This window comes from Protobothrops mucrosquamatus, unplaced genomic scaffold (genome assembly GCF_001527695.2).
Source record: "Protobothrops mucrosquamatus isolate PMUCROS unplaced genomic scaffold, P.Mucros_1.0 scaffold20, whole genome shotgun sequence".
NCBI lineage: Eukaryota > Metazoa > Chordata > Lepidosauria > Squamata > Viperidae > Protobothrops > Protobothrops mucrosquamatus.
The window spans coordinates 1,721,104-1,747,855 of record NW_015386405.1 but is presented as its reverse complement, the minus strand read 5'-3'; the positions used below and the strand labels follow the sequence as shown (position 1 = coordinate 1,747,855).

General features: G+C 36.6%; 1 protein-coding gene across 2 annotated transcripts in view; it reads left to right on the top strand.

The window, feature by feature from the left end:
• LOC107282945 (cadherin-12) overlaps positions 1–26,752 on the top strand; it is a 176,007-nt gene that overhangs the window by 124,317 nt on the left and 24,938 nt on the right. For both annotated transcript variants that reach the window (XM_015810783.1, XM_015810782.1), the window contains 3 exons: positions 2,826–2,993; positions 17,081–17,268; positions 25,972–26,225. In XM_015810783.1, coding sequence (XP_015666269.1) covers positions 2,826–2,993; positions 17,081–17,268; positions 25,972–26,225 — 610 coding nt within the window. The remainder of the gene's footprint in view (positions 1–2,825; positions 2,994–17,080; positions 17,269–25,971; positions 26,226–26,752) is intronic.

Here is a 26,752-nt window from a genome sequence, read left to right as displayed (position 1 = left end):
GCTGGAAAATCTCAACAGTCAGCAGCAAAATGGATGAAATATACCATTTCACAGTTTAAAATGTATTACTTAAAAGGCACAACTGAACAGCACTAAACACTTAAGGACATAATTATAATTGCAAACACCCAAGACTTCTAAATGATGAGGAACTAGCCTAACACTATTTATAAAAAGGAAACATATTAATGTAAAGAAAAAAAAATCACTCCCCTTGAGGCAAATTCAGTGACTTTTTGAATGGATAAGCTTTGGCAAAAGACAATCAAGAAAATCATCTTGGTTCTCTCTCAGCCCTCTCTTTGGAGGCCTTGAGTTTATTTATTGCTGTAATTATCAATTTACACATGGGTGATAGGAAGAAAGATTAGCCTTGAAAATTAGTGTTGGGTTATATCTATCAATTGTGCTTTCACTCAGTTTCTCATTTTTCTGGCCATTAGTTCCTTTCTGCCTTTGATCCTTGTTGTTTTTCAACATTATGAAACTAAGTGAAAAGAAATCTATGGATTAGAAGCAAATGTTCTGTTCCCACACCAGATATTTGGCTTATAGTGCAATGCTATACAACTGTGTGTGTGTATATATATATTCCCTTTCTAGTGAACTAGTAATTTCAGTTTACAACTACAAAATGCTATTGTGCTCTAAAACTTTTGTGAAGGGAGACATGATATAGAGGGGAATGGGACAACATGCCACAGCCAGCTCGCCACGGCCATCTTGCCACAAGACAACTCACCCTAGCCAAAGTTGCCATGGGACAACTCTCTGCAGAACAATTTAACAATTCTATTCCACCATTTCTTTGTTATTAGTGTAACTTTTGTCCAGCAGCGAATTGTCCTGTGGCAAGTTGGCCCACAGAGATTTGGCCGTGGCAAGTTGGCCATGGTGAGTTGACCACAGGGAATTGTCATAGAGCCTGTTAGAGTGTCACTCTGTAGTATGGCAGTACAAGAATAGTTAATGAATCTTTAACATTTCTCATCTTGAAAATTAACTACATACAGTTATTTGTTTTGGTTAAGGGTTTATTTCACAACACACACATACTTGCTTTTCAAGTTTCTCTTTTTAATGACAATTGGAGCAGAAATCAAGAAAAAGAAGGAAATATTACTTAGGAGCACTTATAGACATGACAATTATTTTTGCTTTTTATTTCTAAATAGGAAACATGTCACAATAAACATTTGGACAGGAAAATTTATTATTTTATTAGGTAGCACTTTTGTGGAATGACAAGCCAGTTGTTCTTGCACTGAATTACTAGGAAGACTAGAATTATTTGTTCAATCAATATGTGCATAAATACAATTATATTCTTCTTCTCTCAAATAGTGTCCTTCACCAGATAAATCCAGTTTCTCTCTTCAGTATGTCAGCAAATGCCCATTATACTTTCAGCCTCAGGGTTTATCTCATTTCAGCCTAGTTCCAAATTCATCAGTCAGGGAAGTTCCCATTGGGACATCTTAACAGGACCTACTGCCTGAGGTTAAAGGAAAACACATTATTTCCATCCTGTTTCCTTTTGCATATGCTTCTCTAGTAGCCAATACCACAACCACCTCAAATGCTCAGGACTCCCTAAAAAGACCATTTATTTGATTTATTTATTTTAGCTAAATAATTCAGAGGACTACTCATCTCACAAATGTGACTGTGGGTGATGTATAGAGAATAAAACAAAAAACAAAACACGTGGTGCCCAAGGTTAAAATACAACATCCAATCACAAAAAGAAAACACATCACCAACAGTGGAAGTTGCCCATATGGGTGAGGGAGCAATCAGGTTTTTGGAGCCTTTTGAAAGGGTAACAGGATCATGACTATCCAGATTTTTGGGGAGATGAGGGAAGGATTTTGTTCCATAGCACAGCTGCAGTCACTGAGAAAGCATAACTCCAGGGTCCAATAAGATGGTATGTTTGGGGAAAGAGACCCAGAGCATACTCCCTCTGCTGCATCTGTGGAGTGACCAGAAACAATGGGGGAGAAGCAGACCCACAAATATCCTGGCTCTATGCCCTGTAGGGCTTTATAAGACAGTAGACCCCAACCTTTGTGGCTTGGCAGCCCGGGTGAGGGTGGAGGGTAAGGCAACTGGGCTGGGTAAGCAGCAGCCCAGCATACAACTTGACTTGCATGAGTAGAGGTCAGGGTGCACACGCGCAAGTGCCCACCCGCTTGCTGCTTGCACAGGTTGAGTTGTGCATGCTTTCCAGCCAGCCACTCACTTGGCCCAATTCTGAATAGGTCACGGCCCAGTAGTGGGCTGCAGTCTGGGGTTGTGGATCTCTGTTATAGGAGATAACCAGCATCTTGAATCACATACAGAAATCTATGGGAATGGATGGACCAATATGGCTTGATATTCTGGAGTCTCTGAAACACAACAAAGGTGGCTGATTGGGAAGACAGCAGGTGGAGACTTGGCCACAATATATTCCCTGCTTCAGTCTTCTACTTAAACCTGCTGCTTCATTCTACCTAATATAGGACTTCCCTTGATACCCATTGTTGAAATATCTACCTTGCTCATTCCTCAGTCCCAAAAGAAGATGATATAGGGATGTCAACAACTTTATCCAAATCTAATACAGAAACTATTTTTAAACTAGCAGATGAAAATGATGTGATGCAAAAATTCCAGAGCATCATTTTATTGCCTTATAATATCATAGTATAGAATTCCTTATCTCTGGACAGCGATGAATACCAAATGATATACATGTGCTATGGGACACATTTTAAACTATTCTGAATTCTGTTTCATAAATAAATAGTTAACAAAGACAGCATTTTTCCTTCCTAAAGGTGTTATAAGAACAGCCTTGCCAAACATGGACAGAGAAGTTAAGGAACAATATCAAGTTCTCATTCAAGCAAAAGACATGGGAGGTCAACTTGGGGGACTGGCTGGAACCACAACAGTGAATATCACTCTGACTGATGTCAATGACAACCCACCAAGATTTCCCAAGAGTAAGTTTTCTATGATCAAAACTCAGAATGAAAGAGATTTTATGCTATATGGGACAAGAAACCAAGTGGGTTGAGGTTTTGTTGTACAATCTAGAGACCTTGCTATGAAAGTTGTTAACAGAAAACAGGTATTACAGTTTTTGCCTTTTGATACAACATATTATCTGTCAGAATTTGTCCTGTCAGATAATCAGAATAGTATTTATCATTACAAGTAGCCCCCAGTTTAAGAACAAGTTTTGTTCCCGAGGTCTGTCATTAAGCTGAATTTGTACATTAAATGAAACAGTATTATTCATAATGCTATATAAATACTATTGTGTATTGAACTTGAACCATTGTATATTTAACTTGAATCATTGTATATTTAATTTAAACTTTGCTACAACAGACTCTCTTCTTAACTATGGGTCATCCTTCAAGTAGGATATTTTTAACCCAAGACTTAATGTGTATTATTTGTCATCATTTGGAGTGTACATAGACAAGTTATAATTTCTCAGAACATTAGGAAAAGAAATGGGATCAAATACTTTTGAAAACAGATGAAAACTTGATTAAGAAACTTTATAGATTTCTGCTAAACTGGAAGATGGAAGAAGAACAAGTAAAAGAAACAATGATAGTATGGGCAAAAAAGTTTGGATATTCTATAGACTTAGAAGATTGGCAAAAGTTATGGGATAGAAACATTAAATTGACTAAAGCAGCTTCATATAAAGAAAACTTGTATAAAATGTTTTATAGATGGCACATGACACCAGTAAGATTAGCAAAAATGTTTAAAAATGTTTCGAATAATTGCTGGAAATGTAAACAAAAGCCAGGTACCTATTATCATATCTGGTGGGTATGTCCTGGTGCAAATAAATTTTCACACATGGTTGGAAAAGATGACCAAAATACAGATAGAATTCAAAGCAGAATTGTTTTTGTTAGGAATATTAGGAGACAAATATGGGAAAGAGAATGACTATTTAATATTATATACACTGACAGCTACGAGAATAGCATTTGCCCAATATTGGAAAAATGAAAATATACTATCTGATGAAATTATAATTAGAAAAATTTTAGAATGTGCAGAAATGGACAGACTAACCTTAGAAATTAAAGAGAAAGAGGACACAGTTTACTTTAAAACATAGGAAACTTTTTACCAATGGTTAACAAAATGAACTAGCGAGAAATGACTATGATACTTAATAAGATGAATGATATGTATTGATTAATCAATATTTTTTATGATTACTGTTTTTCTTATTTACTACAGTCACTTACTATTATATCAATTGCTATTATTGAACATATGTACTCAGACAATAGTCTGCTTGCTAAAGCTTGGAAATGTTAGTGGGGGCAACCCCACTGTTGTACCTACCCCTATCCCAATCACAACCCTGAACCCTACCCTGAACCCCAATACCTATAGTGACCCCATCCCCCAACCTTATAAAACTCAATAAAATACTGTATAAAAAAGGAAAAGAAATGGGAATTTCAGTAAATTGAGATGAAGCATTATGTATAAAAGAATTGTGAAAAAAATTAAGATTCCCCACCTTCTACCTGTTAGAGATATTATGTGTGTTTGTGAATATGTATAGTCTAACGTCCTACTAAGAGGCATTGTTTTTATCTTTTCCCCAACTCTTTGTTACAGTATTAGCAACCATTACACCCATAGTCTCTGATGATGAACATGCTAATTTGGGTTCTCTCCACTTTTCATTTAGCCAGAAGCTTTCATTATGCTACTGAAGTATTCCATAAGAACTAGTCAGAATTATAGCTTACATAATTAGTGTCTAAGCTTGCTTTGATGGTCTTTCCTTTATCTACCCTTGTTCTATCATATCGTTCAGATTGTAGGATTGAAAGTACCTGACTGTCTTGTTTCTAATACTTAATCTAATACTTAATCTGAGAACCTTTTGGGGATAATTAAAATACTCTATGCCTTAAGGATGTTAAAAATACAGAATTCTTATTTACCCTCTCTCTATAACACAGTCCATCCCACACTCATGTTCTCAAGAATATGAGTCTTATACCCTGGATACTTTTAGCATTAGAGATGCATTTTATTTTCTCTATGATAAGACTGATGAGACAAATTGCTTTTAGAACAGGTGGCTTCCTAATGCTACAGCTTTTTAATATTGTAATGATTTGATTTTTGTGACCCTAATTTTTCAAGTTTTATATTTCTTTGTTCAGCTATGTTTTATGAATATATTTTTGTAGCGTTTAGGTAAGATGCCAAAGTTGTTAAAGGAATGAAAGCATATTTGCTTGCTGCATTTTCTGACGGTATAAATTTAGGGACTTGTATCTATATAGATGTAGCTTCCTCTGACCGAGTTCCTTGCCTATAAAAAGGAGTAGCTAGATTACAAGAATGAGGTTTATGCAGGCAGGCGTGCAAAATTTGATTTGCACAAAGTCTATGGAAGTGGGTGGCTATAATAAATGTAATTAAATAATAAAATCAACACCATGATAGCCCTAATGCAATGAGTGAATTGGATCATATAGTTAGATTAATTAGTTTTAAAAGCCTTATAACTGACATTAAACTTTTTTTCCCCTTCGGATGCTAATAGAATCAGAATGGACTACGTTTCTGATATTTCCTCCATAGCCTAAACAATTCTATTGTTTCTCTTAAGTATCACGTTATAAGATAAGTACAACATATGACTTATCCAGAGAATTCACAAAGAGGTCTATATTTTGCCTGATGCTTGATTTCATGTAGTTCTCACAATTGCAGTGTTTTTTCTGCTCCCACTATTGCTAAGCCTAGGTCCACTTTGTTTGCAGCTTAACACACGCCAATATTTCCAAGAGCAAAAGAGAAAGAATTCTTGTAACATGCAACTCAAGTTATTTCTTTTACTTTTAAACCAAGGAGTGATAAGGCCTGTTTACACTTCCTGCAAATGAATCTTACAGCTCTGCATTTGTCAGTATAAAGCCATTCCTTATAAGTGATGCTTTTGCTGTCAAAAAAGCCTGCCCTTCTGTTCTGCTCAGTGGTAAAGTTTAAGATCTTTTCTCTCCATCACATAAACAGTCACAAAAGCTGAAACAATCTTTGCCCTTTATTGGGAAGAAAAAAAAATACAAATAGCAAAAGCTGGGACAGAAAGATTACATTATTAAATTAAAAATTAACATGACCTGTAGCAACTTTCTAATTCAATGCTTTACCAAAGTATACTATGCTTTAGTGGAAAGTAAGGTAACAGGTTTTTTTTTTTTAAGGAAGATTGCTGATATTGTACAAACCGTAGTTTTAGCTGTACGAGTTCTCTGAGACAGGACAAATTCCATCCATGCCAACAAATATACGTGACTCTGAGATTCAGGTCTAACGACCAAGTTCTTAATATGCAAAAGCATGGAGATATGCATTCATTGCTTTCTTTTATCATAAAATCTGGTATTTGTTTAATGTCCAATTTGTTTAATATTTTGTTTAAGATAGTTTAGGGTTGCATTGACCTCCAAATCCTTCCTATTTATTTATTTATATTCAATTTTTATTATTTTTACAAATAATTCAACATATCCAACACATGTTGCCCCTTCTATTTTCCCCACAAAGCACCCCTGTAAGATGTGTAGAGAGGGGGGGGGAGGGCAGATTTGTCCAAAGTTACCCACCTGGCTTTCATGGCTAAGGCAGGATTTGAATTCACACTGTTCTGCTTTCTAGCCAGGTGCCTTAAGCACTAGACCAAACTAGTCTAGTGTTTTCTCTTTTGTTTTCTTTTGCAGCACTCCCTTTTGGAGTCAAGCGAATCTTTAAACATGCCAGTTGTCTAGTAGTATAGCAATATAGTGGATATAGTGATTAGCAATATTGTCTCATTCAGCAGCTTGTAGCTTTATGGGAGAAATCTGGGAGAAAAACAAACATCTAACTATTATAAATGGGTGATTAAATTGTTGGATGCTCACATTATTATAACAGCGTACAACTTTTAAAAAATTCCATCAGAAGGAAAGTATTCAATCAGCAGCATCATAACTTTGAGTGGTTGTAAGTCAAGAACAAAGGAATCCAATGGGATAACTAAGAGACTTTTCCAACATAATTCTGGGAATTATTTTTCCAAAACATTGGGGGTCATCAGGCTGCATAAGCTTGGTATAAAAACAGAAAATGCAATAAACTGCATAAGGACTGGTCATAACCACCATTTTTTTCAACCATGTCTCAGCTTCAAATGGTCAAAGTTACCATTGGAAGGGTGCACAAAGGTGTTAGGGGGGACAGGGAGGGTGGTGGAAGATGTGCAAGGAGGCACTCGAAGGCTCCAGTTAGTCCAGAATGCGGCTGCGCGGGCGGTGATGGGAGCGACTCGTCACTCCCATGTAACGCCGCTGCTGCGCGAGCTGCACTGGCTGTCTGTGGCCTTCCGAGTGCGCTTCAAGGTGTTGATTATCATCTTTAAAGCGCACCATGGCATTGGACCTGGTTACCTCCGAGACCGCCTTCTGCCACAGATTACCTCCCACCGGCCGATACGCTCCCACAGAGAGGCCCTCCTCAGGGTGCCGTCAACCAGACAGTGTCGGCTGGCGACCCCCAGGGGGAGAGCCTTCTCTGTCGGAGCACCCACCCTCTGGAACGAGCTGCCCCCAGAGATCCGGGTGATTCCGGATCTCCCCTCCTTCCGCCGCGCCCTCAAGACTTGGTTATTTCAGCGGGCAGGACTGGCCTAGGGGGTATTTTAAATTGGTTTTAACAAAATTTTAGTAGAAGCGGCCTATTCAAATATTTATTTTTAATCATTTTTAAATTTTGTATGGTATTGTATTATTGTTTTTAAACTGGCTGTAAGCCACCCTGAGTCCTCCGGGAGAAGGGCGGGGTATAAATTTAATAAAATTCAAAATTCAAATTCAAAGTGGCTGGCACCATATAAGCATAGAGGGCCTAGGAAAGGGTGTGCAAGAGGGGGATACTTAGTCCAGTGACTTGTGACCTTCTCTGCTGGTTTCCCCCTTAATTTTCTTGCACTCCACCATCTCTTCCCCCTTGCCACCCAGAGTTCTCTGGTTCTGCCACTCTTCTGGCCTTGCCACCCTGCTACCCTACACTTGCTGTCCTGCTTCTGAGGCTTCCAAAACCTCACAAGAAGTCATATGCAAGTTGGACAATGGCCTTGGGAAGGAGGACTAGTGCAGCCAGCAGCTTCCTTGCGAACAGCCAGGCCAGGCGTTCCTGAGCCAGCCATGCTGAGGGGAAAGGGAACCATGCTGGCTCAGGAATTCTGGGAGTTGAAGTCCACCAGTCATGAAGAGGCCATAGTTCCCCCATGCTGGCTCAGGAATCCTGGGAGTTGAAGTCAACAAATCATGAAGTGGCCATAGTTTCCCCACGCTGGCTGAGGAATTCTGAGAGTTGAAGTCCACAAGTCATGAAGGGGCCATAGTTCCCCCATGCTGGTTCAGGAATTCTGGGAGTTGGAGTCCACGAGTCATAAAAGAGCCAAGGTTGCCTACCCCTGTCCTAGGCATTAAATGTTTTAACTTCTCCCCTCTGGATGCCGCTATAAGGCATTGCACGCCAAAGGAGACATAGAACTAAGGAGAAACTTCCTGACAGTTAGAACAATTAACCAGTGGAACAACCTGCCTCCAGAAGTGGTGAATGCTCCAACACTGGAGATTTTTAAGAAGAGACTGGACAGCCATTTGTCTGAAATGGTATAGGGTTTCCTGCCTGAGCAGGGGGTTGGACTAGATGACCTCCAAGTTCCCTTCCAACTTTACTACTATTATTATTATTATCAATAATAGCAAGAAGAAAACAGCAAAGGCCATCAGGGGTGGCTAATGTTGTAAGTGTGGGCATGCTTGCCAAGTGCCCAAATTTTGACTATGTGAATGCAGGGGCACTGCAACAGGCAAGGCTGGGCATAACTACTATTCTTTCAGTGCTGCTTTAACTTTGAACAGTTATTGAATGAATATTTGCAACCTGGAGGCTATATTTTCATGTGGTGGGATTACAATTAAAGTATAGTATAAACCATAGACCAAGAGACTGAATGCTTTTCTTTTGATATTTACAAGAGGTAGTTATATTGAAGTCTTTTCTTCCACACTTCTTCAGTGCGAAATGGTATTATTTACTTGTTTAAGCAATAGAAACCAAATAATTATATCTGACAAATTTTGCATTATAGAATCAAGCCAATTAAATGGAGTGGATAATTCATATTTTATAGCACTTCGGTCCTTGCTTCTTTATTGCTTCTTATTGGGAGGAAAGAATGCAAAAGCAATTAGATATATAATACATAGTAGAGGGCTCCCATAGGAATACTTTAGTTTGAATATACTCACTATTTCATTTTAATACTAAATAGTATCTTACTGATATAATGCTCACAAAAGGTAAACCAATTACTAACCCCGGTCCATGGACCAGCACTGGGCCGTGGCATGCCAGCAACCGGTCCGCGCAAAGAAGCAAAGCCCCATCCGTGGGATGCAGGCAGCACACAAAACCACACACCCTCCAGTCCGTGAAAAAACCTCTCTCCACAGAACCAGTCCCTGGTGCCCAAAAGGTTGGGGACCTCTGATCTAGGGAACAAAGCTTCCTTAATGATCTCCATGGACAGGACAGCTTAATGTTTTAATCAATCTTCAATGCCTTGAATTTAAGAGTTTATATTAAGAATAATATCACAGCCCATAACTATTCAAAGGAAAAATACAATCAGTAATAATTTTATGACATTTACTGGTACCTTCTTTAATACCCCTCCCAGCTTTATATGAATTTGGAATGAGCCATAATCTTTTATGCAACCCTGAATGATGAACTTACATTTATATTTATTTTTATTTATAGAAGCTCAGCAGAGCATCACAAGGCAGCTTTAACAATTCATAACACATTACAAAAAACACAATTCCAATTAAGTATTTAGTAAATAATGCCAGCAAACAATAAGCCTAAACCAAATGCAAACAGTGAAATCAAATTACAAACCAGTGTAATTTCATGAACACTTGGTTGTGTGAATCAGCTGTGATGTATCAAGTCAGGGGACAGTTGGGGGGCAGTCTTATACCCAAAGCTCACATAATATCTGTGAATTCAATTATATTGTAAACATTAAATGTTTCACGGGGGAAGTAAGAAGTAAAGCAGTGAACTTAATACAATGTGACATTTTCCGATAGTCACTGTTGCCATTTGGGTAACTTCAGCTGAGCAAAGGCAATTTGTTCATGTGTAAATTACAGCGTGTTGCCTTTAAATAAATCAAGATTGTGTGGCATTTGGAATCAGCTTGCCCTTTGCAGGAGTCTTGCACTGACTCCTACCTATGTGACTATCTTTTGAATCTAAAATTTACAGGATTATTCTATTTCCATTATTATCCCTTTAGAAATAATACCAAGTAGAAACGTTTTTTTTTCCCCCATAGTTTTTCTTCTCATGCTTCTGTATATCTCCCTCATATTTCACACAGCTAACCAAGACAGCACAAAACTCGATAAAATGTGAAAGTCTTGCCTAGGAACATATTTTGTACTGTCAGGTTTCAAAAGTTTTACAGCAGACTTAGATAAATTACATTCTGCCGTGTTAAACATATGATGATGGATTATTTGGGAGCTTGAAAAAAAAATCCAGTATCTAGAAAAGTGATTTTCTGGCTCCTGCAGCCACCATCAGCTTGCCATCACCAGCTACCTCTTTCTATGAACCATCTAAGTTGAGTTTCTAAGTTGAGTGGCCATCTAAGTTGCCCACCATTCTCTTCCAGCTTCCTCTTTCAGGGTAGATCTCAGATCCCCTTTCTGGACTTTGTTATTCTCATCCACCAGAGTTCCATTCTTCCTTTCCATTTGTCTTTGTTTCTCTTTTCTCTTTCCAGCCCAATATTTTCCCATATCAGAAACATACATTCTTTATATTTAATGCCTGCAACCCCATCTAACAAAACACATTTTCTCTCTTTTTTTTCCCCTCCAGCTCACGTTTTTTACCACCCAAAATTCAGTATCTCCACTCTTGGAACAAACGATTGATTTAGGAAATCCTTCCTTCCTTCCTTCCNCCTTCCTCCCTCCCTCCCTCCCTCCCTCCCTTCCTTCTTATTTTATTGTGTTTTGAAACTACTATTTGTCCATATCAGAACTGAACACAAGTCACTGATAGACCGTATGTAGGCCTGCGAAAGCAAGATAGGCTGTGAGATCCTTGATAAGTAATAGTATATGGCTGATGTTCAGTTGGTAGGTCACCAGTATGGATGAATTAATCAATTAAGTTCAAGTTTCAGTTCTCATTTTTAACCTTACATTTATTTATTCTGTCTCACTTCGGAATCCATTTGTGCCTTTTATTAAACCCACTGTGAACATTGTGCATATTTTCCTCAATCTGCGTATTTTGATTCATTTTCTATTATGCACACAAATGTGTGTTTTCTGCCCACTTTTTTCCTAATACATTTGTTACCTTTTTTACCATTTTTAATATAATATATGGCTCTTTTATAAAGCTAAGTATTCCCTCATTTGGACAAGTACGATATAGAAAGATAATTCAATGATTCACTGAAATCAATGGGACCCTGCTGATTTCAGTGCATTTACTTTGTGCATGGCTACATTTAAATACAGGCCAATAACTCTGAATAGAAAAAGAGAAATAGCCGTACAAGGCTGTCAGAAAAAATGGCATGCTTCTTAATTCTTTCTTCTTGTACAGTCCTTTTTCCCTGTAATTAGTCAAAGGAAATGGCAAAGTGAATCTAACATTTTATCCTTCAGTTGTTTGTTTTCATTATTTCCCCTAACAGTATGCTGCCAAGGTAAGATCCATTAAGATGTTCCATATGCTACTAAGGTACTATTACTGGTGGACGGTGGCAGTATAATTACACAGTAAGTCATCAGAAATATGAGTTTGGCAGGAGTTGAAGAATCCATCAGAATTTCAGATTAATTTGAATGACCTCAGTTTTCATTGTTGTTGAATTTCTGGAAAACACTCGAATGTCAGATGGTTACAAACAGACTCTTGCAGCGCAAACTGTTTGAAATAAGCAGTGTGCAACTTCGTTGATGTGAGTCATGATAGAGAGCCAACCATGTCTCTTTGTTTTTAAGGCAGAAACCTCTTCCTTAATTGACTGTAATGCTCGGCAGTTCTCTAAAAGAAATTGGAGAGAAAGAAGTAGAAATGCCCCAGTAGGTTATATCCTTTGAAGATGGAGGTATATGTGTACTCATTAATGAAGAATAGAAAAGTAAGCTATCTATGTGACCCATTTGCCAGGGTTTCTGAGAGGGGTTTGGCTCAATTTTCAACATCAGCTTTATTGTATTTCCTCTATTAAAGGCTGCATCATATATTTGCAGAATGTTGGAAGGGAAGTATAATTGTGATCCTTATTCATATTACAATTTATACACTGGTATAATCCTAGTTCAAAATTGCACATAAATCATCTCCTTCTCCTGCTGAAGTCATGGCCATATAGGATTATTAATATAATACTTTAAATCAGCTTATTGCTAGTCAGGTTTTTAACCATTTGAATTATGGCAAGAGAAGTGTGGACTGTAAAATGACAGCACATTCAGTTAAAACCTATTGATTTTGCAGTTTGCTCCAGAGCATTAGCTGTATCTAAAACTCCTGAATTATCACTACCATAATGTGTCTGGAATGATTCTGTCTGCAGTTTTTTCTGTTTAATTGTAATGTATAAGGCATGCTCTTATTACCTTAAGGAAGTGGAAACTCTTGTCCGCATCTTCCAATGGTGTTCCCTTACAGATATCCTCACTCTTTGGGATTGGTAACTCTGCCATTAAACAATGTGGTTGCTAAATGGGAAATGGGCATGACTATGCCCTCCTGTGAAAAGAGACAAAACTAGTCAGTTTCATACCTTTGACTTTTGTTTGCCTCCTAAGTGCTCCCCCACCCTTTGTAATGTTTAAATGCTTGCTTACTGCCTTGTACACATTGAATGCAAGTGATTTTGTAGGCAGTCTCTCCTTTGCTTGATTGTTTCCTGATTGCATTTGCTTTCAATATGTAAAAGAACAAAGAGCTTACTCTCTTGAAATCTCTTTCTCTCCCATCTCTCTACTCTGTGAGGGGTGGGATGGGGAAAAGCAAGCTGTTTCTGTAGGTAATCTCTGCTTTACATGATCATTCCTTTCTTCTACCCCCACCCCAAAGAGCAGATAGATTGGGGAGGTATTTCAAGAGAGTAAACTGTTTATTTTTCTACACATCAAGAGCAATGTGATTATGCTGATTTCCGGAAAAGGTCAGACAAAAGAAAGATAGCATGCAAAAATTGCTTGTTTTTTTTCTCCCCCAAACCCAATCCCCAGAGTAGAAAGATTGGAGAAAAGAGATTTCAAGAGAGTATATTAAGCTGTTTGTGTAGTGCGCCTGCAGCTGCCAGCCCTGGGCTACCAGCACAATCACATTCTTTTTTATTTGTAGAAGAACACTTAGCTTATTTGCTTGCAAACACTTTCTTTCCAATCAATCTGCCCTGCAAGGGTGGAAAAAAAAAAAGGGGGGGGGGAAGTGCCACAGTTCAGGTATAGGACAATGCATACTGACAGTAATGATAATCACATGATTGGAAAATATTGTGAAGGTTGTAAATTATTATAAATGGATTGTAAAGCAGGTTTTTTTCAATACCGTCATAACAATGAATGATTGTTGAACAAATGGTGGATAAGCAAGGACAACCTGTATACAATAATCTGAAGTGCACTTTGCTCTCCCCAGTTATTTCTAAATTTGGGGCTCATATGATACAGGTAAATTTTATGTTCATTATTCTTTAAGGCATATTAACTTTTAACTGTTTGAGATGTCAAATGCCAATACTAAGCCATGCAGCTACACAAAACTTATATTTAGATGTACTATTCCATTGTTTTATAACATTTTGAGAGATAATAGATTTGCTATTGAAATTTGTTTTCTTTTTTCTTATGTGTAATACTGGTCAAAGATCATAATTTCAATTTTGGTACCTAAATCTGGATTTCACTTATGCAGTTCAACAACAATAAGAAAATCAGCTTTATCTGCAGCCTCCAAAGAATATGCTCCCTCCTCCAGCTGGCAGGAATCACTTAATTGCCTACAGCCTGGGACTTGCAACTTCCTACCAGCATCCCCACTGACCTTTGTTGTGGGGACCCAGTAAGAAATTACCTCACCTAATGACAGTGGGATCCAGTTAACAGTGGCAACCACAACTCCCCAGGGATTGCCATCAGTAGCAATGCAGTTGTGCTTTATGACAATTGGGAGAAAATTAGAAGAGGAAGGACTATTATGTATGTTCAACAGCTTGACTTACTAGTTAAGTAATAAAGGCAGAACAAAAATCTAATAAATACATAACCCTGCTTTTGGATGATTGAGGAAACTATGTCATTTTTTCAGGCTTATGTGGCCACTTCACAAGCTATTTTTGTCTCAGCATGCAAGCCTTTTGGCCATTTTTTTTTAGCAGACTGCAATCCTCTTGAAGGGTTTGCACAGTTTTATTCCATATTTCACCAAGTATTGAAAATATAATGGTACTGATGTACAATAGTAAAAAAAGAAATGATATTTCATCAGTCTAATATTATATATTCTCAAAATAATCAGTTTTAGGTGTCTGGAACTTGATTTCTCTTTTCATATATGCTCAGAGTCATTCTAGAGTTGAATGGCTAAAAAAACAAAACAAAACAAAACAGAATAAAATAACATAGTAAAGTAAAGTAAAGTAAAATATGTGTTGCCAGATTTAGAAAACTTGTCTGTCTTGAGACTTTGGTACTTTTTATCAGGCACAGGTGACCTCAGTCATATTTACTCAGAAGTAAATCCTTCTATATCTAACATAATTATTTTACAGGTTCAGCATGCATGGAATTATAATTTTAGGAAGCTTGTGTCTAGCAGTTCTTAAGTGATTCAATCTTAAGCACAAATAATAGAGATTTTCTTTGAACCCAATGCCACACTTGGGAATTGACATGCGCCAAATCACAGTCAGTTTAAATGATAGCTCAACTAAATAAAGCTTTTGCTCAGAAGTGGAACATATATGATTCCTAGCTCCTCTTTTTTTTCAGCCTCTGAATTTTAATATCATGCCCAGCAGTATAATTTCTTGATTTCTGGGAAAAGAGAAGTGAAGTAATCTCCACTTAAGTTTACACATCTATACAAACAGAACACCATATCCAAGTCTTCATAAAACTTACCCCATGTGAAACTCCGCTTATTCTTATGCATCCCCCATTTTTCTGACCCATACACTTCATCTTTTAGGTTCTTTTTAAAGAACATATAGTTCTGAATACTAAAAAATGCCTGCTATACTTTAAGTGCTTAATCTTTGTTATTCTCTGTATTCATTTTTTCTTTACAATTTCAACAGGAACAATAGAGGGATAATATCATAGGCACAATGCAAAGCTTTAGAGCCATTAAGTGCACAGCTATAGGAATACTCTGACATATGAAAATATGGATAACTTCTTCATTGGTCAAATTCCGTGCATGTACTGGGACCCTCACACAAGCAAGATTTAATGTTATATGTTTTCTTTTAAAGTCTCAACGATGGAGATTTCATCTCAAATAAACTGACAAAGTCTATTTGTATAATTTCTTTTGTTTAGGGATAAATAAAACCAAATTCATATGTCTAAATGATACTCCAGCTTGCCACCTGGTTAATCCATGGAGAAACTAAGGAACTGCTCTTCTTACGATGCCCTATTTATTCCTTAAACGCTTATTTCAGAGGAAGAAGGGGTGTGGGATGACTCCGTATCAAGTATGAGCACAAAAGCCCAGGCTTTTAGTTTTGATGGAAGTCAAAAGAATTGTTCTCTGAAATAATTATCGAAATGTTAGACATTATTCTTCCTTTTTGGAATAGGAGCATCTTGTAACAGTGGTGATATTCTGTCAATTTTTTTTTTGAACTATTAAAAGTTTTTCCTACCCACAAGGGGAACACTTCAAGCAATGAAAAGGATTTTTCAGACCATCTGTTTTAACTCTGTCTAACAGACATGTTATGTCAAAACAACCATTGCTCTGGTATCATCAGAACTTAATCTATAAATGCATAACTTGAAACTCCAAGATTATATATGGTCTCAACAATTTTGGTGTCATCTTCAGCCCACCAGTCATTTGTTTTTTTGTGACAGAAGACAACCTTCAGACCACTTTTGCTAGAACTAGAGCAGAGTATGTCATGATTCATTGCAGTAATTTTTCCCAAGAGTTTGGACACCATATCCATACAGTTCTATAAGAATATCAGCAGTAGATTGCCAGAATTCCCAGCAGCCACTTGGAAAAGAGAAAGAGTTGTTTTCCAATCTGGATTAAAAATAACTATAAATGTTTTTGTTCTGGTGCTGATTCATTTTGGAAAAGTAACATAGCCATTTCGCCCCCCTTCCATTAAAAGGCAATTCACTAAGAGACGTTCTATTCATCCAAGCTTTGATTTTGAATAAAGTCATTTGTGATCTCTCACACATCCAGAGTTGCTAATGGCAGCTCATTTTCCTATGGGCAGATGCTCCTGATTGGGAGGGGGAAAGACAATAGGGATTCTGCTGGTGTTGCCTAAAAACTACCCCATATTACAGTATGTGCAACACATTGCTCCTGCATTTGAAAAGAAAACTGACATTCTTTTCTCTCAAGTCAAGGATGGGAGGAGAACACATCACCATATATGCATATGAGAGAGAGCCCTTAATGTTTATCTCTACTTATTGCTAATTAAAGAAGATTTGTGTTCTCAGAATGTGTGATATCCGCATATGGTAGTGTGGTAATGTTTTATGTAAGAATTTGAGATTTGCTAGCTCTCATACAAAGAGGAAGATTTTTATCTGTGTTAATATAAGAATTATATAGTCCATTCATGTGGTGTGCTGTGTTGATAAGGATAATGTAGGATGTATTTGTTTTCTGATAAATTCTTTATAACTGGTCAAGGAATGATCAAATTGTCACTTCATCTTAGGTATCTTCCACCTGAAAGTACCAGAGTCATCTCTTGTTGGTTCAGCTGTTGGAAGAATCAGAGCAGTGGATCCTGATTTTGGGAAAAATGCTGAAATTGAATATACCATTGTTCCGGGAGATGGGGGAAACCTATTTGACATTAGCACAGATGAGAACACACAAGAAGGAATCATCAAACTGAAAAAGGTATTTAGCAAAGATACAGGATAACTGTCTGCCTCAATATAATATACTCAGATAAACTGATAAGACATCAGACTTACTGGCATGTGTGACTGGATCAGAAACGACCCCAATGTATGATTTACAGGTTCATATTTAGTCATAATTATGATTTTTGTCCAAGTGCAAACTTTTTTAAAGTTTGGCATGAAAACTGATTCACAGTATTTTGTAATTTCATTCAAGATGGGTAAGTATGCTTGTACTCTTCTGAAAATGTCAGGCTATCAAATGGTACTTCAAATCATGGTTTAAAATCCTGGCTTCTTTAGATAGAGATTGACCCAGTTCAAATGAAATGGAAGACCGTAACTAAGGCTTGTTATACAATCTAAATTTAGTCAGCAAATGTTTTGTTTGGGGATTTTTGCTTTGTTTCTTTGTTTCTTTCATTGCACAAAGAGCATTTATATTTTTAAAGACTTGCTAGTTATGCTGAAGCACTGGATGGTGTGATCCTACTATAGCACCATATCACAAACCTTTTCCTTTCCAATCAAAACATTTTGAAGATGCAAACTCAAGTTTATCAGAACAAGAAAATGAAATAGGAAAAAAATGTTAAGGGCACTAGATTTTATATGTCTGAAACCTTCAGAAGCAGATTTTTCTAATTGCAGTTTGTTGTAGCATAAATTCAGGCAGCTGAACCCACGCATAACCAAAAACTAAGGCTAATCCGAATTATTGCTACATAGTTGGCTTAATTGTACAGCAACTTAAATAAATTTTCAGTTCTCTGTAAATCTGTGAAAAGTAATTGCACCCTGGGGCTCAATTGGAGGTAGTTTATAAAAGTAAATGTGAGGGTTTTAGATTGCTGAGAGAAAAATCTTCATCAGGGTCCAGTCCAAGCTGGCAATAAACAAAATGGAGACTGCTTTAGAAAGAACGTTGTAGTTTATTGAAGAGGAGAGCCAGACAGAAAGATGGCTCTGGAAAAACTGACCACATGTAGCAGGGAGTGGTAGCTTTTTATACCTTCTGGGGCTCTTGAGGTTGTTTCCTGTTCCTTTTTGAGGCTTTGTATTTCCTGTGTCATGTACTTTGACCTGAGTCTGAGTGTGCCCTTTTGGTATTGGTGAGTTAATCCTATTATGTCACCTGTCCTTAGAATTTGGGTGGGGGTATGTAGATTTTAGGTGTCTTTGTCTTCCTAATAGCTTCCTGGCTCCAGCCTTCCCGAATGGATTATTACATCTGCATTTCTAAAAGCTGTCCTCTGCCTTGTTTCTGCTTGGAGAAGAAGGGCTGGGGCTGGTTTCTGTCTTTTTTTTTTTTAAGAACTTGTCCATTATTCCTTTGGGGAAATATATTCTACCTTTTTAATATTTCCCAAAATATTTCTTTCTCTGGATTCTTCCCACAAGATGAAGAAAGGCACTGATATTAAAAAGCTTTCCTATGTGGTCCCCACATAGCTGCAACATCCATCTCTCCACTGGGGAAGAAAAGATTGAAAACAATGTGAACATTACATTTTCTACTGAGAATATTTCATCAGATATGGTTCATCCACTTCTGCTTATGTTTGCACATTAGTCAGCCATTATGCTTCCATGTGCATGAGTGAGTCCTTAGTCTGCTTCTAGTTTTCCATAAAATCTGCTTGGAATTTCTCTTTTGATCTCAGTGTTGTTGTTTTTTATCTTCATCTAATCCTTAGCTATTAGCAATTTAGTATTTGTCACCAGCAAAGTCTATCTGAAGCCAGATTCAAAAAATCAAGTAGCAATTCAATTCAGATCATCAGTACTGTCTTGTAACTAATTTCCTCTAGCTGTTAAATTAAATAATATGAATGGATATAATATATAAATTAACCAATGGGAGAATTTGCGGAAGAAAGGGTGGAAATGTACATTGAATTATTATCTTAAAGAGATTTTTTTTATAAAATGAGGCACACTGTCATATGACACTGGATAAATGTCAAAATGTATAAGGGAATTTCAAATATTTGTTGGAAATATAACAAAAGGTACATTATTTTTATCTCTGGTGGACAAACGAGAAAGCTAAAAAATGTTGAGAGCAGATATGTATTTTGATCCATAAAATTTTAAAAGTGAATGTACAATTGAAACCAAAGACTTTTTTTTTTTAGATTTAATGATAAACAAATGGAAACACTTTATGGAAATTTGCTTATATATATATGATAACAGCAGCAAGATATTTATATGCACAAAGATAGAAGGATGTTCAAACATCTACAATGGACCAAATGGATGGTGAAACTGATGGAATTGGCAGAGATGGCAAAATTGACCACTTTTGTTTCTAGTTGGAAATCACTTTTGAATTTTTTGAGAGAACAGCAATAATAATATTAGACTTATATACTGCTTCATAGTGCTTTACAGCCCTCTCTAAGCAGTTTACAGAGTCGACATATTGCCCCCAACAATCTGGGTCCTTGTGTTACTGATCTTGTAAGGATGGAAGGCTGAATCAACCTTTAGCCAGTGAGAATTGAACTGCTGACAGTCAGCAGAATTAGCCTACAATACTGCATTCTAACCACTGCACCACCTTGGGTCTTACTGTGCCACCACAACTCTGGCGAACTGAAAAAAGTTAAATGTTGATTTGTGGATTTCATGATGAGAAGTTAATGGGATTATAGAAATAATGTAGACTTACATTAGCCTTAAAGTAAGAATTTAATTTGTTTTTTTAATTCATATCTGTAACATAGAAAGTTGGAAGTCATTTTTCTTTTTCCTTTACTTTTTCTTTCCTATATATTTCACATACCCACACACACACTGTGTGTGGGTGCGTGTATGCATATTTATGTGTGTGTATATATGTATATGGATTTCTGTAATACTTGTATTTTATACTGCTATTCTAAGTTTATATTATCCAGATTGCTAATTTTATTTTTTTCTTGTTGTATATGTGTAGGCTGAGTCAGCTTTTTGGTATATTTGGTTTCAGATTGTCTTTTAGCCATTTTTTTTTGTCTGTATGTACTTTCCTTAACTATCTTGGCATTGTCAATTTAGTTTTGGATATTTTGAATATTTGAATACCAATTCTCTTGGGCAGGTTAATGACTGCAGTAAAGTTAAATAAGATATATTCCAGAACTTGTTATTAATGTATGCTTCAATGCATGTCAAAACCTTTTGTATTGCCTAAAGGGAAAATGATAACAAATTTGTTGACTGGAAGAATATGTATTAGATTCTAGTTCTAATTATTTTCAATTACTTTTGTAACACATAATTTATGGGGAAAGGGCAGAGTAGATACCTGTAGTTCATCTCATATCTCAAAATGCAATTGCTAACTTCTTGACTTTAAAACAGGCTACAACCCTGCTATTTCCTAAGAATGTCTAGTACCTCGCTGATAATCTTATGTCTTCTGATGCCACATAGTGGTTTGTATAAAAATAGCAGCCAAATAAAACTAAGCAAGTTTGTTAGCATTATAGCTGAAAAGTGTTTGCATGGTCTCTAGCAGAGCAATTTTATTATTTATTTAGGAGATTCTAGTTTGGAGTAATTCAAAATACTTGATGTTCTGTCAGCTGCAGCCCACAAGTTAGGAATATGAATGGAGAAACGTTTGTGGATGCTTCTGTTATTTCTATCTATTGTAAATAAATAAACCAGCTGAATGTAGCAGGAATAGTAGCTGTTCAGGAAAGGAGTGAATAGTTTTCAGAGCCTCAGATTCTCCTATCCTAACATCAGAAGGAATAAGCCTTAGAGGCTGATAAGAAATACTAAAGAGAATCACAGAGATAACCTTGCAGATCATGTGCAAAACACAAAGTCTGGGGGAAAAAAGAAGGTTTTAGAAAGAAACTTAAAGTGGTCCACCTTGATAGTCTTTGGAAGGAAGGGCAAAGGCTTTCTAATTTCTGTTACTGTAGCTCGGTGTTTCTCAACCCTGACAACTTTAACATCTGATTATGCTGGAGAGCATCAAATGCAGTTTCTCAAGCTATTCCTGCTTGTACAAAGGCCATTGTATGTTAAGAAAGAAATGACAGTGGAAACATTTAACTGAAAAACATCAACTTAAAAATAACATGCAGGAATTTTATTGATGCTGGATTCATTCAAGTAGCCAAATCATAGATAGATAGCCTAGAGGGTTCACTGAATCAGTTGAAAGAAAGAACAGTGGGATGTTTCAATAATGGAATTTACTCTGAGACAGGCTTGTGTATACCCAGTGGTACACACTAATTCACAAGCAAAGTTATGTAGAATATTGTTCATTTTTATCCATTCTGTAATACACTAGGAAAGGTGTAGCATTTGGTTCAAACCAACTAATAGGAATTGAAATCAATAAATTAACATTATTTAGTTTTAAAAACCTGGGACTGGACATAGCAGAGATAATTATTTATGGTCTCCCATTATGATCTTTCAGATGACTTGAAAAAGAAGCACATTTCATAAGGTTCCCTATTATACTAGGGGACATACTGTGTGGGTTCTTCTCTTTCTCACTATGACATTATTTTAACCATGTGGAAATTGGATGGAAAAATCATGTTTATAATTTGAAAAACAATTGAAAATAAAGCTGTCAATTTATGTATAGTATTTCTGCATCATTTCAACATGGGATAAGGCAGCCAACATATAGAATTCTGGCTGAAAGAGAATTCTTTCATTTCATATCCCATGTTGCTCTTAGTCTATCTTTATTTATCAAGTTTGTGCAGCAAGAAAATATAGCAGAGTTAGTTGATTGCCCCACAACTGAGGAACTGTCTTCCCTAGAAATTCATAAAGGATTGTCCTGATTTCCTCTGGGGGCTGTGTGAGTTTGGCATGCTGTTAATACTTTCAATAGCTCACTCTGTGCCAGCAATCATTAAAAGAGCAGTGGGAGAGAGCTGATAAGCAAGAAAAAGAAACACAAGATTTTTTGCAAATGAATTGTTAAATTTATAGAACTGATCATATGCATTTAAAAAAGATTTGAAAGGTAGGATGTTGTGTTTTGTGTTTTGTTTTGTTTTGTTTTTTTCTGATGTGCACACCATTAGAGAGGAGGTAGTTTTCAATTCCTTCTGACTCAATGATCAAGAGATTATATAGTAGGTGAATCAGATCCCTCAACTAACAGCTCAGCCAGGGTTTGAGGAAAGAAGGAAGGTAGTCGAGATAGATAAATCAATGTATCATCATGTGGCAGCTGTGAAACCAGATTCCATAGTAAGAACAGTCTGAAAAGCATTTGAAAACAAAGCAGTCAATTTATTTATAGTATTTATGCATTATTTAAACAAGATGTGGTGATAGCTATTAACGTGGATGTTTTCAAAAGAAGATAAATTCATGGAAGAAATGTTGATCAAGAGCTATTAGGTTGAAGACTCTTCTAGGTTGAAAGTAACATGCTTTTAATTACTAACTAAACTGAAAGGAACACAGTGGTGAAGAGTATTTCTCCTGCTTGCGAGCATGTAGAAACATCCAATTTGCCTCTGTAAGAAACAAATATTGATCTAAGATGGGCCTTGTTCCAATTCAGCAAGGTTAATCTTATATTTTTATGGGCAAACAGGTACAAAGCAATTATGAACATTTGCTTTTAATGTTTCCCATTTCGATTTAGTGAATATGTATTTTAAAGCTATCATTTCCCAGAAAAAACCTTAGGGATAGAATAGGAGAAGAACTGAAATAATGCAAGGAGTTGTCCATATGTTTGCCAGCCCGTGGTGGTTCATATAATGTAAATGTTCAGGTTGTTGCATTTATGGTTTCCTTCCTGAAAGCAGATTGAGTGGGAATCCCAAATACCAAAATTTATAGCCTTTGACTGGTGGGTCACTAACTGCATGCTTAAATTAAAGAGAGCTGCACAACAGCATACTGTATTTTCTTAGACTAAGGCTGAACAGCATTGCTAATTCGATGTAGGGATTCTTCCCTAATTCTGTTCACGCAATGCCAGTCAGTGGATAAATATAGAATCTCTTTAGCTGTGCTAGTCTTCACAGATGGTAGACAGCATTGTTTTGTTTCCTTTGCACTGTGCAAAGACTATGAATGAACATAAATATATCCCTTTATTTTTGTGTTTCCGCTTTCTTTATAACAACTGTCTAGTCAATCATTTTGCTTATGTTGTGTTCTTCAGTATTATTTAAAAAAAATAAAATTACAGAAGCATTCTGTTAGTCCTTTCTTCAAACCCTGAATTGTTATGAAAGCTTAAGCTGTGATTTTACGTAGGTTTTTTTTTTTTTTGCTTCAAAGTGGGATAATTCTGATTCTACCTGAGGTTTAAGTGGAAAGAAAATGATTTGAAAAGTGGAAGAATTAGTTTCAGTAAATATTACCTCTTGAATTCATGCATGTTTAAACATGTGTACCTATGTATATGTGGGTATATATAATTCTTGTGATTTTTCTCTAGGTTTTTTTTAATGCCTGCATGTGTATTTGTATGTTTAGTTTTGTCTCATCATAATTAGAACCACTTTATCAACATTAAAATATTAATAGATGCTTTATTTTTCAATAAAGATCATTTTTACTTTTGCATCTCATAGCTGGTAAATAAATCCTCCTTTACAGACCAGAAAACTAGTTGTTTTACATGGACATTCAAAACATAGTAATGATTCAGATCATGCTTTATGCCCTACTAAATAGTGGTAATTTATGAATATGTAGGCTTGTAGTTTTAATTCTTGTTTATGTTTCAGGTTATGATGCAAAACTCTTGAGTATTTAGTAGTCTAGCATAATCTTGAAATACTGACTTTTCTTTTTGGCTCTCAGTGGCTCCCTATTTGAGACAAATGAATCATCTTGCTTCTAGAGCAGGCTGAAGATGTAGTAATCAGCACATGGTTTAACTCAACACTTTGCAAACAAAGTTGACACTGCAGTTATTGCTCTTGCCAAGAAGCCTCCATTGGCTAAAGAAAAATAATGACCCACATCAAGAATGTTGGTCCCGAGTATTTGGGATCTAAAGTTGCTATTGGATTTAGTTTGCAAAACAGAGTGAAGGAGGCTCTGATAGAGAGAAAACTCAATGAAATGTTGTAGAACGATATTTCATAATTAGTATACAGTACCCTGTTATCAGTACCTTGGTGCTATCTTCATTGACCAAGACCAATTATATGGCACATTCTGCCATACATCAAAAACATTTCAGAAGCAGTAGAAAGCAGTTTCCAAAATCTGCGAGTGGGCATTGGCCACTACCCAGAGGCTACCATAAAAGGACAAATCATGCATTACAAAGGTCGCTTGGAGGTGGGAGAAACTTCTAATGTAATTTACAGGATTCCCTGCATGGCTTGCCCCTGTGACTATGTTGAACAGGTGGGGAGGAAGCTCACCACTAGATGACAAGAACATGAGTGAGCAGTTAGACGAGGAGACCCAAACTTATTGGTAGCCTTGCATTGCGATGAACAAGGACATACATTCAATTTTATAGCTGCTAAGATTTTTGGCTGAGCAGGGACAAAAAATGCCATGGAAATGATTGAAGCTTGGGAAATGGGCTCCTTGTCAGTCAACAGGAGTGCTGATTTACCACCAGCTTATCAGGTACTTAGGGGCCAAGAGTGCAGCAGCACTAGGAAACAACAATCAATGACTTAATAGCTGACCATCAACATCCCAATTAACAACTAAAAGCCACACACAACCAGGCACCACATAAATACTATATACATGGAGCAGCTCAGTGCATGCATTCTGGAGAGAAAAAAACTTCCCTGGTGATGGGCTCCAGCATGAGTCCAACAGCTTGAAAGACTAAAACTCTGGTCCCAGTGACCGACTCAGATTGGATCCTGCAACATTATCCTGGCATGTGTATCCTTGACTCCATTTGTATCTACACTGTATTTTCTGTGCCAGATAATAGCACTTTATTTCTCCCAGAGCTTTTAGTGATTTGTAATTTGTGATAGATTTCAACATTTAATATCATTGTGTACTCTTTGTTATTGTTTTTACAGTATAGTGTTATTGTTTTACAGTATAGTGTTATTGTTTATTGGGTCTTGCATATTTTATGCAATGTAAAGATGTATGGTTTTATCAATGATTTTAACCTTCCTTTTGAATTGTTTGAATTCATTGAAAATAAGTTTTTATTTGCAATAAATTATCTATTATAGTATAAAAATATCTATTTTATTGTATTTTAATTGAAAAAGATTCAGACTGAGAGATTTTCTGTTATCCTTACTGATACTTTTATGTTTGCATTTTAAGATAACAACTTGATGTTGTTAATACAACTGACCACCAGGTGTCAGTGTTTGTCAATAAATGCCAAAACCCTATCCACTTACGTTCTTGTAAAAATAGGAGCAGCTTTTGTTTCTTTTAAGAAGGCATCAGTAAGCAGCACCAAGAAGCCAACTGTGTAATCTTTAAAGAGATAATAACAAAGATGTTTCCTGGTTTCTTTTACAAAATCTCTATAGCTGGACCCTGTATTTTGTAGTAGGACTTGTTACACATTGCAAAATGTGCTCTACAGTCTTCATTCAGTCCCATCAAAATGTTTATTGTACAGTGCAATAAACAGTAACAAAAATTAATATTCAGTTAAATGAAGTTATGCACAGGGGCAACATTTTCATTCTGTTAAAAGATCTTAGAGAGATGTATAATTAATCTGATGTATCTGTCTACATTGCAGCCCCTGGATTTTGAAACAAAAAAGGCATACACCTTCAAAGTGGAGGCTTCAAATTTCCATCTTGACCATCGCTTTCATTCGGTGGGTCCATTCAAAGATACGGCAACCGTGAAGATCAATGTCCTAGATGTGGATGAGCCTCCGGTTTTCAGCAAACCATTTTACACCATGGAGGTATATGAAGATACTCCAGTTGGGACCATTATAGGAGCAGTTACTGCCCAGGACTTGGACTTTGGAAGCAGTGCTGTCAGGTAAGGGAATGTTCCACAGCTCATGAACTCAAACTCATGAACAAACTGGGAGCCGTAAAAATAACCATGGAAGGTATAAAGCCACGCAAAGCTGGCAAGTTTATGAAATAATCCCTTGGATTTCTGGAAAAATCTTTATTCTTAGTAGGACAATGTAACAGAATTTTAAGATAATTCTCCTGAAAAACTTCCACCTTGTATAATTTAGGCAGAATTATTCTATTTCTCTTTCTCAATCTTTCCCTGGACCCAGGAGTCTCATGTATAATGACCCCAGAATCAACTTATCTATTTTTAATCAGAAAGAGTGAAGGTGAAGTAGAAGTTGAGGATGGAGGTTCATTCTCCGAGCTTGTGGGTTGGTTTCCGAACATTTCATACCAGGCTAGGTAACCTCTTCAGCAGAATGAAATGTTTGGAAACCAACCCACAACCTCAGAGAATGAACCTCCACCCTCATCCTACACCCAAGCTAGGGATATTTGCCGCTATCACAAAGTTCTGTTTAATAAAAACAGGCAACAAAA